Raw genomic sequence first — 14,525 nt, forward strand, 5'->3', positions numbered from 1 at the left:
AGAAACAGCGGGTTTACGACAGGCGGCCGCCCTGGCCGGGCTGCCGGCCGGAGCGACTTCAAGGTCAGCGCGCGCAACGCCCCGCGGCCAGCACGCTGGGATGGCCTCGTCGCCGCGGCTCCCCCGCCCGAGGTTTTCCACCAGAGCATCAAGAAAGGGGACACAGCTCTGTCCTACGAGTGCCTGCGGCCAAGAGGCACATGGCGCTGTGACTGAGCCCACAAAACAGCCACACGCTGGGGACTCCCCGCTTTGCCCAGACTATAACTGGTGACATTGAGGCTTTGGGGTTGACAGCGGGGGGAGTGCTTGCTTGGGATTATACCACTGGCGGTGGGGGGCTGGCAGAAACAAGACAAAAGCCCACGCCTTTCCATGCAGTTGGAGAGTCCCCATCGACGACAGCAAGCGCGCGTGCGAGGTTAGGGAACCCTCAAGGCCACCTCGTCAGAGCAGCGGGCTCCTGTCCCCTTTCCCCACAGATGGGGTGTCTTCCTCCGGGTGACGCGGAGATTCAATCGGGGTCTGTTTAAACACGAGAGACAATGGTTTCCATCCAAATAATTTAAAACGCTGTCTCTCATACTGTTTCAACAAGCCCAGGTGACACAAAATAAACAGAGTGTGAAGGTTTTGTGAAACTTCTGAAGACCCAAGGACGGAGCCTGGAGGCGTGCGTGGCACCCTCGGACCGCACGCGGCAGCCGCCCGCCCCCCGGAGCCCTGGACCCCTCCGGGCCCCGTCCCGGCCACTGGCGCTCCGGCCGACAATTGGTAACATGTGCCCTCGTTTCAAAACCAACTAACTTTAATGCCCGCGGAGTGGAGTGTTATTTTAAATGTCCACGCTTTGAGAGGAAAGTGCGTCTTAAATACCAGAGCAGTGATTTGTTTCCACGGGTCAGGAATTCAGCATCCGGCTGCAGAAACAGACCCGCCGCTTGGACCCGGAAGCCCCCCGCCCCCCCCCCGCTCCCCTCCACCCCGACCCCATCACCCCTCCCCAGGGGTAACACGGTAACACTCCTGACTTCTCACACCACAGATTAGTCCCGCCTGGTCTTGAACTTCGGAATCTCACAGTAGGGAATCTCACAGCCCTTTTGTTTCTGAGTTCTGTTTTTTTTGTACAACATGGGTTTGTGAGTCAAAGGATGTGACTTTTTAAAGAAGGAGAACTTGGTGGGTCTTTATCCAAACTAAATCCCTGGGAGATGGGGAAATGAGAGAGTTGTGAGTTCTCAAAGGATCGCAAAATTCTCACAAGCCCCCCTCCTAAACGAAGCATCTTTAACCTTTTCAGTCACGTTCTCACGCGTGTCTTTGTGTGAACGGGGGACCCCCGGCTGTGTTCCCCACGGCCGCCCTCCGTCCAGAAACACAGAGATTTTAGGGAAACGGTCTCCTTAGTGCCTGGATTGTACGACGGCTCTGGAAATGGCTCTTCTATTTGCGAAGCCTGTAAAATGGTCTCAGTGATAAAGACAAAAGTGGCCGAGATCCAAAAATGCTGCAGGTTGCTGGAGACGGGGTAAAGCAAGGGAGAGGAGCCGCGTGGAGCAGCACTAATGACCTCACATTCCTTCGCACCGAGCCAGCGCCGGGCACCTGCGTGGCGCAGCGACGCCTGTGTGTCAGCCCCGGGGAGTCTGCACAGCCAGGAGGTTTTGTGTGTGAGGATTTGTGTGTGTGTGTGTGAGCCATACAAAGGTGCAGAGGCTCTAAGGTGTTTTAATTAAATGCATAAATCTTATTTTACATCTCACGTCCAAGTCTCATTTGTTAATGTCATATTCTGCGAGGGTATTTTCTGCACGCACACCTCCGAAAGCAGCCCTGGCCTCTTCGCTTGTCGTGAAGAATCCTTGATATAAATGTCTGTCCGAGTGACATCCAAACTGCTCAGAAAGTCCCTGAAGTGTCTGGAAACTCCCCGACGCCCCTCCCCCCGCCCCCTGTCCAGCAAACTAGCAGGAGAGGAAGAAAAGAGTCTTTTTACAACTTTGCTTAAGTGCAGGATAAAATATCAACTTGTGCTCTGTGTTGGACCCTGTCACCCAATGCCCGCACCGCGGTAGCAGCTCTGCATGGGTTCTCCTGCCTCTGCGCACCGGTGCCCGTCCCGCCTGTGCACCGCCATGGCAGTCGCTCCCGCGTGCGGGGCACTGGGCACACACCCCGGGCAGCGTGACGGGTAATTTCACTTCATCCTCACGCAACCCTCGGGGCAGCTACGACCATTGTCCTCGCTTTACAGAAAGGGAACCTGAGTCTCAAGGACGCTGAGTTACTCGCCCAAGCACCGGGAGTGTCCGAGCTCAGGCGGAACACGGAACGGTCTGATTCTGACGCACACGGTCTGCTTAACCCCGTGCCCTGTCGCCGTCCCCGCTCCTGCCCAGAACACTCAGGTCGGTCCTGAGGAAGACGGACCAGCCTTTGGGGGTGTCGGCGAGTGCTGGGCGGACCGTCTCTATGTGGAGGAGTTGAGTCGAGTCAGGTCTTTGACCCATGAGTGGAAACAGGCCCTTCCTATGTCACTTTGTGGCTTGTTTGACAGTTGCTTCTTCATTCGGATCTGCTTTAAATCTATTCTTGGAAGGAGCTTCTTTTAAATCGCGTCTAATAGATTCTAAGTGATACTCCAGGAAGACGTGAAGCTTCCAAAGAGCTTACCCAGCCGCTGGCCGATGCCAGGAAAATTGTCTGGTTTTGAACTTGGAGTTGCACCGTCCCTCCAAGTGCACACACGCCCAGCAGTGGAAGGTTTGTGCAAATGCCCGTGACTCCTTGGGAACCTGCAAGTGTGTTTACAAGTCAATAAATCTTTCGGCCCAATTTACTGACTTTTCTCAAAGTCTGACTTTTCCTTCTGGACTTCCGCTTTTTTCTCCTCCGACTCACCCAGCCCTCAAGGCTGCAGGCTCCCTTCTTGCCTGCCCTTCGCGCCCAGCTGCGAGAGCCCGGCTGCTTTCTCCCCAGTGCCGTCATCTGTACGTGCCCACTTTTTCAATCCCACTGCAACCTTGTGGCATGGAACCCTGTTGTCTCAAGGATGATCTACGTGTATCTCCGTTTGCAAATTCCTTCCCCGTCACAGCCAGATTCATCCGCCTAAAACTCTCTTTTATTGTTTCACTTACTTGCTTAAGAGCCCTCCATGGCTCCCCATTGCCAAGTGGATAAAGTTCAAACACTTTTCCTTGGCGTTCGAGGCCTTGCATCTGGCCCCCAGTTACCTGGCCAAATTTACCCTCCACAGCTATCACACATGAACCTCCGCTCTCCCAGACAGCTGTCTGAATACTTCTTGTGAATTAGATTACTTCCACATTTGAACCGCTCTGGGTTTACAAAATAAGAGCAGAGGACATATTTTTTTTTTTTTCGCAGTGAAGCTGTGATGTAGCCAAATTTTCTGAGTACTAGAACTTTCTGCATGGTTAGACACCATTACAAAATCACGAAGCTATGTTAGACTCCTGTTGTCTCTGAGTCACACATTTAACGACAGCCCAGGCGTTTCGAGGACTGGACAGGAGTGCTGCCTGCCCGGGTTTACAACAATGAGACAGACTGGTCTCGGCCTTTCCGTGAGTGACTCAGTGACTCTGGGTAAGCCAGAGCTTCCTCCTTTAACGGAGACACTGAAAACCCCAAGTTGGTTTCTTCCCCTAGGTTTACGTTAATTCGCGTCCTGGCTCTACCATCTGAAATAATGATGCTTCACACAAAGGGTCCCTTCTCAGCCCCCCGGCCCAAGTGGGGTGAGGGTGTGATGGGAAGAGCACTAGACGTCAAGTTGGAAGATTTGGGTTCGACCGAGTGTGCTACTTGGGGCGAGTCACTGAAAGCTCTTGAACTCCAGTTTCTTCGTCTGCAACGCTGGGACAGCGGCACATTTTCTAAGGGTGTGGTGAGAGTCATCAGCCAGCTTGTGACGGCACCTGGGACATGCGTGTTTCCGCAGTTCTCACGTTCGTTTTTCCCCCGTCTAACGTTTCTGACATGAAGACAGACGCCTGTTCCACTCAGTGGCATCTCGGCATCTTGGTATAGTTTTTTTTTTTTACTGTATTTTTCCCCTTACCATTTATCCTTCTCATACTCCACCCCCCACTGCCATCACCACGCTGCTGTCCATGCCCGTGAGTCCTTTTTCCTTTTTGCTCAGTCCCTTCGCCCCCTCGCCTCCACCCCAGAGCTGTCATCTGCTCTCTGTCTAGGAGTCTGCCCCCATTTCCCTTGTTAGTTCAGTGAGTTCGTTAGATTCCACGTATGAGTGAGATCACGTGGTGTTTGTCTTCCTCTGACTGGCTTATTTCACTGAGCATCATGCTCTCCAGGGCCATCCATGCTGGCTGGCGTAGTTTTAATGGGCGGTGGGGTGTTGTTGTTTCTTTTTCTGCAGTGCATAGAATAGTGGCATGTCTTAAAACCAGTGGTATCTTGGATGCTGTGACATGTGGTGGCTGGCTCTCTCTCCCTCCTTGCTGTGCCCCGCATGGATTGCTCGTAACCTAGTCTCCTTTTATCTGTCAACCACAGAACTGCTGGTCAGTCCTCATTCCTGTTAAGGAGTGTGTACTGTAAATGTCTAGAAGGTAGAGGTCGTATCATTTTCTTTGTAAATGAACTCACACAATTATATATGGTTCTGTACTTATTATTGGTGGGCATCCCACTTCTGAGCATGCCTTGAAAGCCGCGGTCTTCGTTGTACTCCAGGGACTTGGGTAAAAGCTCGGCGAGGGGCCGGGGACGCCGGGGAACGGATGACGTGTGTTAGGACAGAGGTGGTTTCCCATTGGAGCTGCTGCTGCTCCCACCTCCCTGGTCTGCAAGCCAGGCAGCCCCCGGCAGGGCTATGGACGCGCTGGACCAGCCGCAGGCCCTGCTCTGGTGGCCTCGAAGTGGGGCTCCCTTTTCAACCAATCCGCGCTGTGATCTCTTTTCGTGTCAGCAGCCCTGGGGCGGGGGAGGGCTTACCGGCACGGGTCCGAGCACTGTGGGGGGGATGATGAAGACAATGGGAGTGAACAGGCGCACCACACGGCCCTTTTCCCAGGGGGGACTTTTGCGGACTCCGCCCACGGGCTCCGACCCAGTCCCTACCACCCGACCGCCCACTGACCCCCGTGTCGCTCCTCTTCTGACAGGTGAAAGACTTCATCAACTCGGAGCTCCTGGCCCAGCTGTACTCTTCCGAGGACCAGAACACCCTGATGGAGGAGTCGGCGGAGCAGGCTCAGCGCCGGGACGAGATGCTGCGCATGTACCAGGCCCTGAAAGAGGCCCTGGCGATCATCGGCGACATCAACACGGCCACGACGTTCACCCCCGCCCCGCCCCCCGTGGACGACTCCTGGATCCTGCGCTCCCGCAGGTAGGAGGGAGGCCCGCGGGCCCTGACGCCTGCCAGGCCGGGTCAGTGTCGTTTGCTGGGAGCGCTCCCCTAGACCTCGCCAGGAAAAAAAAAGAGGAAACCATATATGGAAGTTCAGGCACGAGAGAGGGGGGTCCGATCCTCCCGACTCCTGTCCATCCAAAACGAGCACAATGCGTCCGCCCGGTGGAGTATTACACAGCTGTTAAAAGGAGTGAGGCTGTTCTCTGAGTATCGGAGTGAAAAGATAGTCAAGTTCTTGTGAAGCTGGTGAGAAAATAAGTTATATATAGAATGTTTATGTAAAAGGGGAATTTACGTATAGAGAGAAAGACTGTAGAATACAGTTAAAAAGAAGGGACCTTGGCTGCCTCTGCGGAGTGAAGGGGTGGGGAAGGGAAACTTCCTTCTTACCATTTACGCTTTTACACCTTTTAACGTTGCTAACGTGCATCTAAGCGTCGCAGTCAAGGAATAATCTTTCGAAAGCAACCGGGATGTGATAAAATGTGTTTTTAAGACGAACCAGACAGAAGGGAGGAGTGGGTTAACTGCCGGCCTCTCTCCCTAGGTCGCCCCCTCCGAGCCCCACCGCCCAAAGGCGGCCGACACTCAGCGGCCCCCCAACACGGCCCGCGTCCGGCCGAGGGCCCGCTCCCGCCATCCCCTCCCCGGGGCCCCACTCGGGGGCGCCCCCAGTTCCGTTCCGGCCGGGCCCGCTGCCCCCCTTCCCCAACAGCAACGACGCATTCGGAGCCCCCCCGCAAGTCCCCTCTCGGCCCGCCAGGGCCCCGCCCAGTGTCCCCAGGTAAGTGTGCGTGCCGCGCCGAGGACGGTGTGGGGGTGCTCTTCGGTTCTCTTCTCGCAGCGCGACAGACAAAAGGTACTCGGAAAGGAAAACTGCAAAGATATTATCGTCTGAGCTTGCAGTTTTCATCCGGGAGGGGAGTCCGGGGGAAACGGCTAAGCCTCTACACCGTTTAAAAACCAAAATGGGGTCTAAACCTCTCCTTTATTGTCTGGCACAAACTGGGATCCGAGCGACCTGGGCCCAGATGATGGACGTTGTGGCAGCTGCTTGTGGGATTGGATGGAGGGCTCTGACAGGACGGAGGCGGGCTGCGTGCTCCAAGGTCATGAGCGTATCACCAGCTAGCCCCCGCCTTCTCTGTCACCAAAGGAATTCTCAAAACCACTGACTTCAAGGAACAGTATCCATCTGCCCTCTGAACCGTGACCCTTAAACCCAACACTATTAACATTAATGTAGGCAGAGTAAAAATCTGGCTGATTAGTCTGCAGGTCTTTTTTTTTTAACTATGCCTGGAAATGTTACGTAGGCATAGTGGTTGCTGTGTGCGTCCCTGGCCACGAGGAGGTAGGACACTGTGCATTGGAATAATACGTTGTGGCATTCATATGCAGATTTTCGGCCTTAATTGTGGGACAAAACAGCTGGTAGACAAATGGAACTCAAGAGATGCACAGAGTTGAAGGTAGATTCCCACCTTCCTGCATTTAAAATTAAAAAAAAATGTACAATGTGAGTAATTAGAGATTTTGAAAATAGAAGGAATTAGATTTTTAAAATCAATAAGAGGCATTTTAAAAGGAAAGAAAATTAGCCTGTAGAGCAAGTTGATTTTTAAAAATTCAATTCAGAGGGTTAAAGTATGTGTAGTCCCCTGAGGAGGACCTTACTGTGTGTGCAGCAGGAGTGACTTGCACCCGCCCAGGAATCCAGGGGCCCCTCGCCCTCTGATTACCACACTTACGTTTGTTGGGGTCTTCAGGGTGCCGGGTGCCAGGAAGCCAGGGGGCCTCAGAAACTGGCGGCAGACCCAGGCCCCGGAGCAAGAATGGTGGGGTGAGAGTCAGACCTGCTTTGCCACAGACCCTGGGCAACCCACTCGCCTCTGGGCCAGGACACCCTCGCCTGTGAAATAGGGGCAGATGCAACAAGGCCACTGCCCAAATCACGCGAGACAAGGCGTTTGAAAGTGTCCGGTAAACTGGCGAGCCCCGTGGTCATTGCCTTTATCATCATTTAGGTCCTCATCAAAGAGGATATTTGCACTCTCAAACCTATATATATTCTTTTCTCTAAACCTAACAGGTTTGGCTTATATTGTCATTTATTTGGAACTGAGCGGAATCTCTAGGAAGAGCGGCAATAACGAGGGTAGCTCTCGTTTACTGTGCTCTCGGGACATCCAGCCGCTGCCCTCCGTGCTTTGTGGGCACTCTCGTGTCTAACCCAACAAACTCAGCGAGTCGGGCCGTTCTGCACTTTGCAGGCGGGGCCCATCAGGAAAGCAGCTTGGCCCAGGCTCCCCCACCAGGCAGGCAGGCCCTGCAGGAGCCGGGCTTCCATCCCAAGCAGACTGACTGCAGAGCCGCGTCCCCTAACCACACCGCCAGGGCCCCTCAACCTCAACGCCGCTGACGTTTTGGTTGTAGGGTGCTCCCCTGTGCGTTTTAGGGTGGGTAGCAGCATCCTGGCCTCTTCCCACTAGATGTCGGTTGCACTCCCCAGTGTGACCACAGAACACGTCTCTGGACACTCTCAGTGCGAGGGGAGAGGAAAGATTGAACCCCCTCCCTTTGAGGAGGATTCTGAAGGCTCCCCTTGCTCGCAAGAAAACACACATGTCAGCACCGAGCCTCACTATGGGCCAGATTAAGTTCTTGTTTCAGGAAACCTCAACTTGCCTACACAAGCACCTCTCATTGTGCCAGGAAGGTAAGGAGAGCACTGGGGGTGGGGCGTTGGAGTAGGACGGCGGGGGTCCCATCCATGAGCCTGGGAGTTGGCCGTTTTGTCTGTTGAGCTACGAGAAGGAACCAGAGCCACCGGTGCTGCTTGTCCCCAGGATGATCATGCATGTCTTTGCCTGCTTGCCTGCCTGCCTCAGCTCCGGGCTGCAGGCACGCTGCCTTGCCAGCACCCTTCGGAGACACTGCGCCATGCTAAATGGGTGTGCTATTGGGGTGGGGTCCCCTGGGGGTCCCCGAGCTTGCATACAGACACCGTGGTGGGAATCAGTAGCCCCAGCTGGAGAAAAGGGAGCACCAGCTTTCATGCGTCTGTGTTGGGGAATTTATAGGACAACAGTTGTGTTATTCAGACATTCTAGAATATTCTCGAGTTAGAGCCATACTTGATCTAGCATTGCAGAGTCTCACATGTGGAAGAGAAATGAGAGCTCAGTGGAAGGGGAAAGTATTTTGTGCTGAGCCCTCCTCTCAGTTCGCCCACGTTGGGCGGGAAGTCCCTGTGGGGGGTGGGGGCACCTGAGAGAGCAAGAGCAGCTTTGCTGGGTCCTTGTGCCTACTCAAGTTTAGCTTTAGTGGAGAGTTCTGACCACATAAAGTCTGTTTTCAATAAAAGTCAGAGCAGGAATCCTACCAAATGCAAGCCAGAAACGGGGTTTAAGATTTCAACAGAGAAAGAAAGAGAGAGAGAGAGAGAAAGATGAAAGAAAGAAAGAAAGAAAGAAAGAAAGTAAGTTGAAAGAAGCTCTTGTTGAAATTTCACCTTGTTCTATTTATTTATATTTTCTTTTTCCTCCTTGATTTGTTACACTGTCTCTATTCAAAACCTCACAAAGTCAAAATGCCATTATCCATCATCTCCAGGAAAACAGCCCTTAGCTTTACAAGAAGGAAGCTTGATTCCTACCCCCCACCCCCCCTACCCCCCAGTTCTTTGCTTTGCTCTGGTAGGGGCCCTCTCTCCTCTTTCATCTGGAACCAGAAACTCCTAAGGTGACAAGACAGCCCAGTCAGTGCCCCGCCAGCTCCCCGCAGGGCCTCAACATCCCAAAAGCCACGACTGAACCTTTGGAGGCCAGCGGCTCTCCCGCTGGGCATGAGCCTGTGCACAGTTTTCTTCTGGGTCATTCGAGACTTCATTAGCAAGTAATGACCTTGACTTTTAAGAGCCTATATACTTTTATTTTAACCCAGTTCAAAGGTAATGAAAGCACTTGACTCATACAGAAACCATGAGCGTTCTGGGTTTTGTTTTGTTGTTGTTTTTAAGATGATCATTCCATCTTTCTTTGCAACATAAAGGCACGGGAAGGGCAGGCTGGTGGAGTCATCTTTGGCCCAGCGCTTCCCAGCTTCCCCAGCTGCGCTGGTTTCTGCGCGCGAGGCCTTTCGGGGAGGGAGCTGGGAACACCACATGCTGCGCGCCTGTTCTAATTGATTCCACCCGAGCTTGGGGAGGGAGCGTCGGTCCCAGGGAGGCCCACCAGCGAGGATGCTTCTGCCGTTAGTAATCCAAGTGCACGCAGGCCTGATTTGCGGGTGTCTCCCATCGCCTGCATATGTGGGTTGCCCGTCGCCCTGCACGACTCTGCTGAAGGGGCTCGGCCTCGTGGGAAGATCCCAGCCGGCGGTGTCCTCGTTCCGCAGGGCGCTCCCGGGCATCCCCGCCCCCTCAGGGGTCCTGTGCTCTTGCCGGGAGCCCCGCCCCGTCTTCCCCAGGCACTGACGTGAGGGCTGATGTAGCTATTGTCGGTTCCCACTCGGTAAAATTAGTTAATTGGGAATCACAGCCTTGGACATTGATGGAACAGACGAACTGAATCGGCATGTGTTTTTCCTGGCAACAGCCGACCCTGGCATGATTTCACTCATTTGTCTTCTCCCCTTTCCTCGGGCTGAGCTGTTTTGCAACGGTCAGAAGGGGATCGGGGCGGGAGGAAGGGTCTCTCTCCAAGGAAAAGCAAACTTCATTGACCTCATCACTCCACCTTCTATTTTTAAAAAACGTTGAAAAACAGACGTGCTGTCTTGCAACCACGCTCCTCACCGCGAGGCTGGTGGCGTCTTTTGAAAATGGCAAAACTGAATCATAGGAAAGGGTCTGGCTTGTGCCCCGGCTCAGCCACGTGACAGGAACATGGCCTGGGAACCCAGCCCCGCCCCCCCGGAAGTCTCTGCGGAGCCCCGAGAAGCAGGCAGCAGGCGCCCCGCGCTGCGCGGATGGCCCTGGGTCCCCACGTGGGTTCCGCGACGTGGGCGGTTTCCCTGGCTTCGCAGGGCACGCACGGAGCCTCATCACAGCCCCACGTGCTGGGTGACTTAGCAGCAAACCACAGGGCAAAGGCAGAGAAGTCCCTCCACGTAGAGACTCTCATGCTGTGTCTCGAGGAGATAAAAGCCACTTGGCTCTCCTTACTGGTTAACCTCGTTGTGAGCATGCGGCCTGGACACCCTGCCGGGCCCCACCCCCGTCACACGCTTTGTATGTCGATTCGATCCCCAGGTAATGCAGACCCCCTTCCACTTACGGGCCAGGGCTCCTTCTCCCGTTCTGTCATTGCAGCCAGCCCCCCGCCGTCTGAGTAAGGACGGACCCGCAGTGCTTATGAGTGTGTCTTTGCATCCCTAACCTCAAGGTTTGGTGCCGGGAAGGACGAAGCTGCCGAACCTTGACCTCGGGGCTCAGGTCCACGGACAGTTAAGCGGCTCGCGTGCCCGGCCTGTGTCCGACTCCCCCACAGTCGTGTCCTGGGACCGACCCGACTCGCTCCCTCCTCCACCGCCCGTCCAGAGGGTGACTCCTCTAAGCAGCTGGGGGCCATTTGGACAGATGATGAATTTGTCTTGTGATTTCTCTTTCCCCACCCCTCCCCCGTCCTCCCCCCCTTCAAAGAACAAACAAATAAATCCGCAATTAGGTATTTGGAGTGTTCAAGGAAACAGTTTTTATTTTTAGCAAAGATTTTGTAAAAGGTATGACTGCCAAGGAGAGAATCAAGTCTGAGATGCTCTTCCTGATTCTTAAAATTTAAGGCATCTCCTGAGGCTACTGTATTCCAAAATCTGTTACCAGAATCCCAGATGTAATTGGTAATTCGTTGCAGGTTTAACATGAGTTGTCATGGTGCTTAATATATTTGGATGAAAACAGAAATTTGGCCACAAGCTGTTCACTCGAGAAAATGTGCAGTTTAATCTAAGCCCCTCCATTAACTGTCCCAGCAAAATCCTTCCAGCCGCACAGCGGCGCTGGCAGGGCGGGCACCGGTCCCTGAGGCGGACCCTCGGGGAGTGCCCAAGCATTTCCCTCTTCAGACCTTGGTTTCCGTCCGGTCTCAGGGGAGTCAGATGAGTCTGGTGGTCTCCTCCTTGGGTCCAGCAAACACACTCGCGTCTACTGCCCTCGGACACCTGCCTCCGGCCGCAGCTCGGAGGGGCTGGTGCTGTGTGGACGAGGCCCAGAAACAGAACCGCCGGCGTTCTGGGCCCGGAATCCGGGGGCTTTGCACGTGCGCCGAGGGAGACTGCTGACGGCCGTTCTGTTTTCAGTGTGGCCCTCACTTCACCGTCCCGAGCAGCCGAGGTTGCAGGAGAGGAAGAAGAAAGGGGAGATAAGGGAGGATCCACAGGAAGCCAGGCACAAGCAGCACCCGCGCCGGCAGAGCTCACGGTGGGTCCGTCTCAGGCCGTGGCCCGGGCGGCCCGGCGGTGGCTGCCAGTAAGTTAACCAGACACGACTGCCGCCTGGTCCCAGGACAAATAGTAGCCGATGGCTCTGGCCTTGTCCTCTTCGGGGCTCCAAAGTGCTCAGCTTCAACCACTGCAGACAAAGCCTTCCCGAGTCCAAGGCGCCCAGCTCCGGCCGGGGTTTCACCCGGTTGATAGAGGAAGGCAGCCAGGATGGGCGTCGGGCAGGGCGGCCACTGACCAATGAAAAAACGCACACAGCAATGCCTGTTCTCCCAGTAGCCCGTCGGCAGCAAACTGCCACCCCTCAGAACCTGCTGGACGTTCCTGTACGTTGTGCACGTCAATTCGCTTCCTCAGCGTAGAGAAGAGAGAAGAACGTCCTCCCCAGTGTCGGCAGACACCCAGCCTCAGGACCCACAAGCTAGGCCCCTGATTTTACAGGGGAAGCCTTCGCGTCTGGAAAGGCGTGGGGAGAGCAGAGCGAAGCGGCGTATTTTTCTATGACTTCCAAGTTCCGTGGCACGACGCAGTTCCTGTCTCCTTTCACCCTTACATTTTCTCCAGGCAGCAGAGTATACGGATGACTGGCAGGGCGCCGCCTCCTTCCCTCTGCCCCCTGAGCTGTGGCCACGAGAGACTGGGTGTGGGCCCGGGGTTCCTGGAGTCGCTTGAGCCTGGGAACAGCCAGGACATTAAACGTGAAGATGGAGGAGCTCATTCTTTCCCCCGGAATGTGCCCAAGATGCCTGCTTCCTGCGCTGGGAGGAAGGAGCTGAGGACTTCACTCGGGACTTGGTGGCTTCTGTCTGCTGGTCGGAACCTGACTGCTGGCTTTAACGTGCCCGACGCTGACATCCTTGAGCGCACCTGAGCCAGCATACTGCCACCGTTGTCGGTGCGGGGGGGACCTCCATATCCAAACACACCCTTACACTCGTTCATTGCCAAACGAAATCCATCTGGCCTACCGAGTGCTGTTGCCAAAAGAACACGACACTTTCGGTCTGGCCGGCATTTTCTGGTGCAGGGGAAGGGGACGGACGGTGTTGGAAGGATCTGCGTGCGTGTCTGTGGATGCCACAGTGCTGGCGTTGAGAGGGCGCTGAGGTCATACAGCAAGCCGGCCCAAAATAGAAGGAACGCCGCACAGGACAGAGCCTGAAGCCACAAGGTATTTGGGCGTCCCTCCCCATGGCCTGCTTCCCTCTCCTCCTCTGGCTGCTTCTGAGCCATCGGAACCACATGGCAGACAGAACCGCAAGTAACAAGCGCTCTAATTTCTGGAAGTATTCTCTAACTGTTCCCATAAACACCAGGAAACGTCCACCCCTGGTTTCCAGTCAGAATTATTAGAACTCACATAAATTGTACAAAGGCCGCATTCCACCCGAGGATCGGGAAACATGCTCGGTCAGTGTGGCGAGTAGCAGAGCTCTCGCTCGCTCGTCCCCGACGGCCAGGCCCGGGCCCTCTGGACCTCAGGTGCACATGCACACGGAGAATCCCAAACCTTCTCGAAGTCGGCATTTCCCTCCAAACACAGAGAAACAGGATAAGATGCCAATTTTGCTCTAACGGCCCTTCTGGGAGCCCAGTAAGTCAATAGAAAGTTTAGACATAAGCTCCATTCCCTCCCTGGCATTTTTGTTCGTTGGTTGGTTTTGCTCTTGTGGAAGGGTGAGTGAACCAGCCGAGAAGGTGAGTGAGGTGAAGGCACGCGTAACCCCCAAGGACAGAAGCCACCACCAGGGAATCCCCAAGTCCCTCTGGCCGTTTTGAAAACCCAGAGGGGGCGAGACGGTATGAGAGCAGCTCAGTGGCTTTGAACGTGGCGCAGACAAGGACTTTATTGTACCGATTGCCTCCACTGCGTGAGGACTGCCTGTGTTTAGTTGCACGTCTCCGTGAGACAGCTCTGTCTAAATGTGTGCTGGTCCACAACTGTCGCGTTCTCCTGGAATGAGACTTCTCACGAGCTCAGGAGACGAGAACGGCTTGAGGAGACCGAAATGAAATGACTCCACTTGGGAGTGGATATTTGTGCAAGTTACAGTCTGTCCCGCGTGTGTTTTTTAAAGCTCATATTAGGATTACTCTCGACGTTACTTTTAAGAATGAATGCAAGTTTTCCCGCGAGTAAATCTCCCCACAGTGTCACGTTCGAGGGCCTTTGCCAGAAGTCTGCCCACTGCTCTACCTGTAGACCATGGACGAGAAGCTATAAAAACTCAAGAGAGAAAAAAATCTCCTGATTTTTAAAACAATCAGAATTTATGTTTGCCTCTTAGTAGTGTCGGAAAATATTTTAATAACTAAAATAATAAAACTTCATGTGAGGCCAATTCCATCTTAATTATCGTCTCTCGGGGTGCAAGTTAAGGAAACATTAGTCAGCGTGTTAACTAGAGAAACCACTGCTGTAATTGGCCTCCACATATCTGGGTCTGAGGTCCAAATAAAGCCACCTACCGTTGGGGGCGGGTGGGGACCCAACTTCGAGTTTTAGCTCTCGTGCTAGTAGTATCAGAGCGCTCGAGATGGAAATTCATGGACCAGAACAACCCCGTCAGACTTTAACGACCTTCAATGCCCAATAGTTCTGTGTAGGAAACTGTCCTGAGAGATGTCGCTGTGATCGCTTGATTTGTTCTAATGTTCCCAACACTCTGAAATG

At 54.2% G+C, this 14,525-nt stretch overlaps 1 protein-coding gene across 6 annotated transcripts in view; it reads left to right on the forward strand.

The window, feature by feature from the left end:
- The window catches only part of DNM3 (dynamin 3), a 369,444-nt gene that overhangs the window by 340,386 nt on the left and 14,533 nt on the right, over positions 1–14,525 (forward strand). For 4 of the 6 annotated variants that reach the window (XM_045838502.1, XM_045838503.1, XM_045838504.1 and 1 more), the window contains 2 exons: positions 5,160–5,386; positions 5,958–6,194. In XM_045838502.1, coding sequence (XP_045694458.1) covers positions 5,160–5,386; positions 5,958–6,194 — 464 coding nt within the window. Of the gene's footprint in view, positions 1–5,159; positions 5,387–5,957; positions 6,195–10,797; positions 11,019–14,525 lie in introns of those variants that run through there. The other 2 variants (XM_045838505.1, XM_045838508.1) reach the window with 1 other exon arrangement.

The sequence above is a fragment of the Phyllostomus hastatus genome, unplaced genomic scaffold (genome assembly GCF_019186645.2).
Source record: "Phyllostomus hastatus isolate PE091 unplaced genomic scaffold, TTU_PhHast_1.1 phas_contig_283, whole genome shotgun sequence".
In the NCBI taxonomy this organism is placed as follows: domain Eukaryota; kingdom Metazoa; phylum Chordata; class Mammalia; order Chiroptera; family Phyllostomidae; genus Phyllostomus; species Phyllostomus hastatus.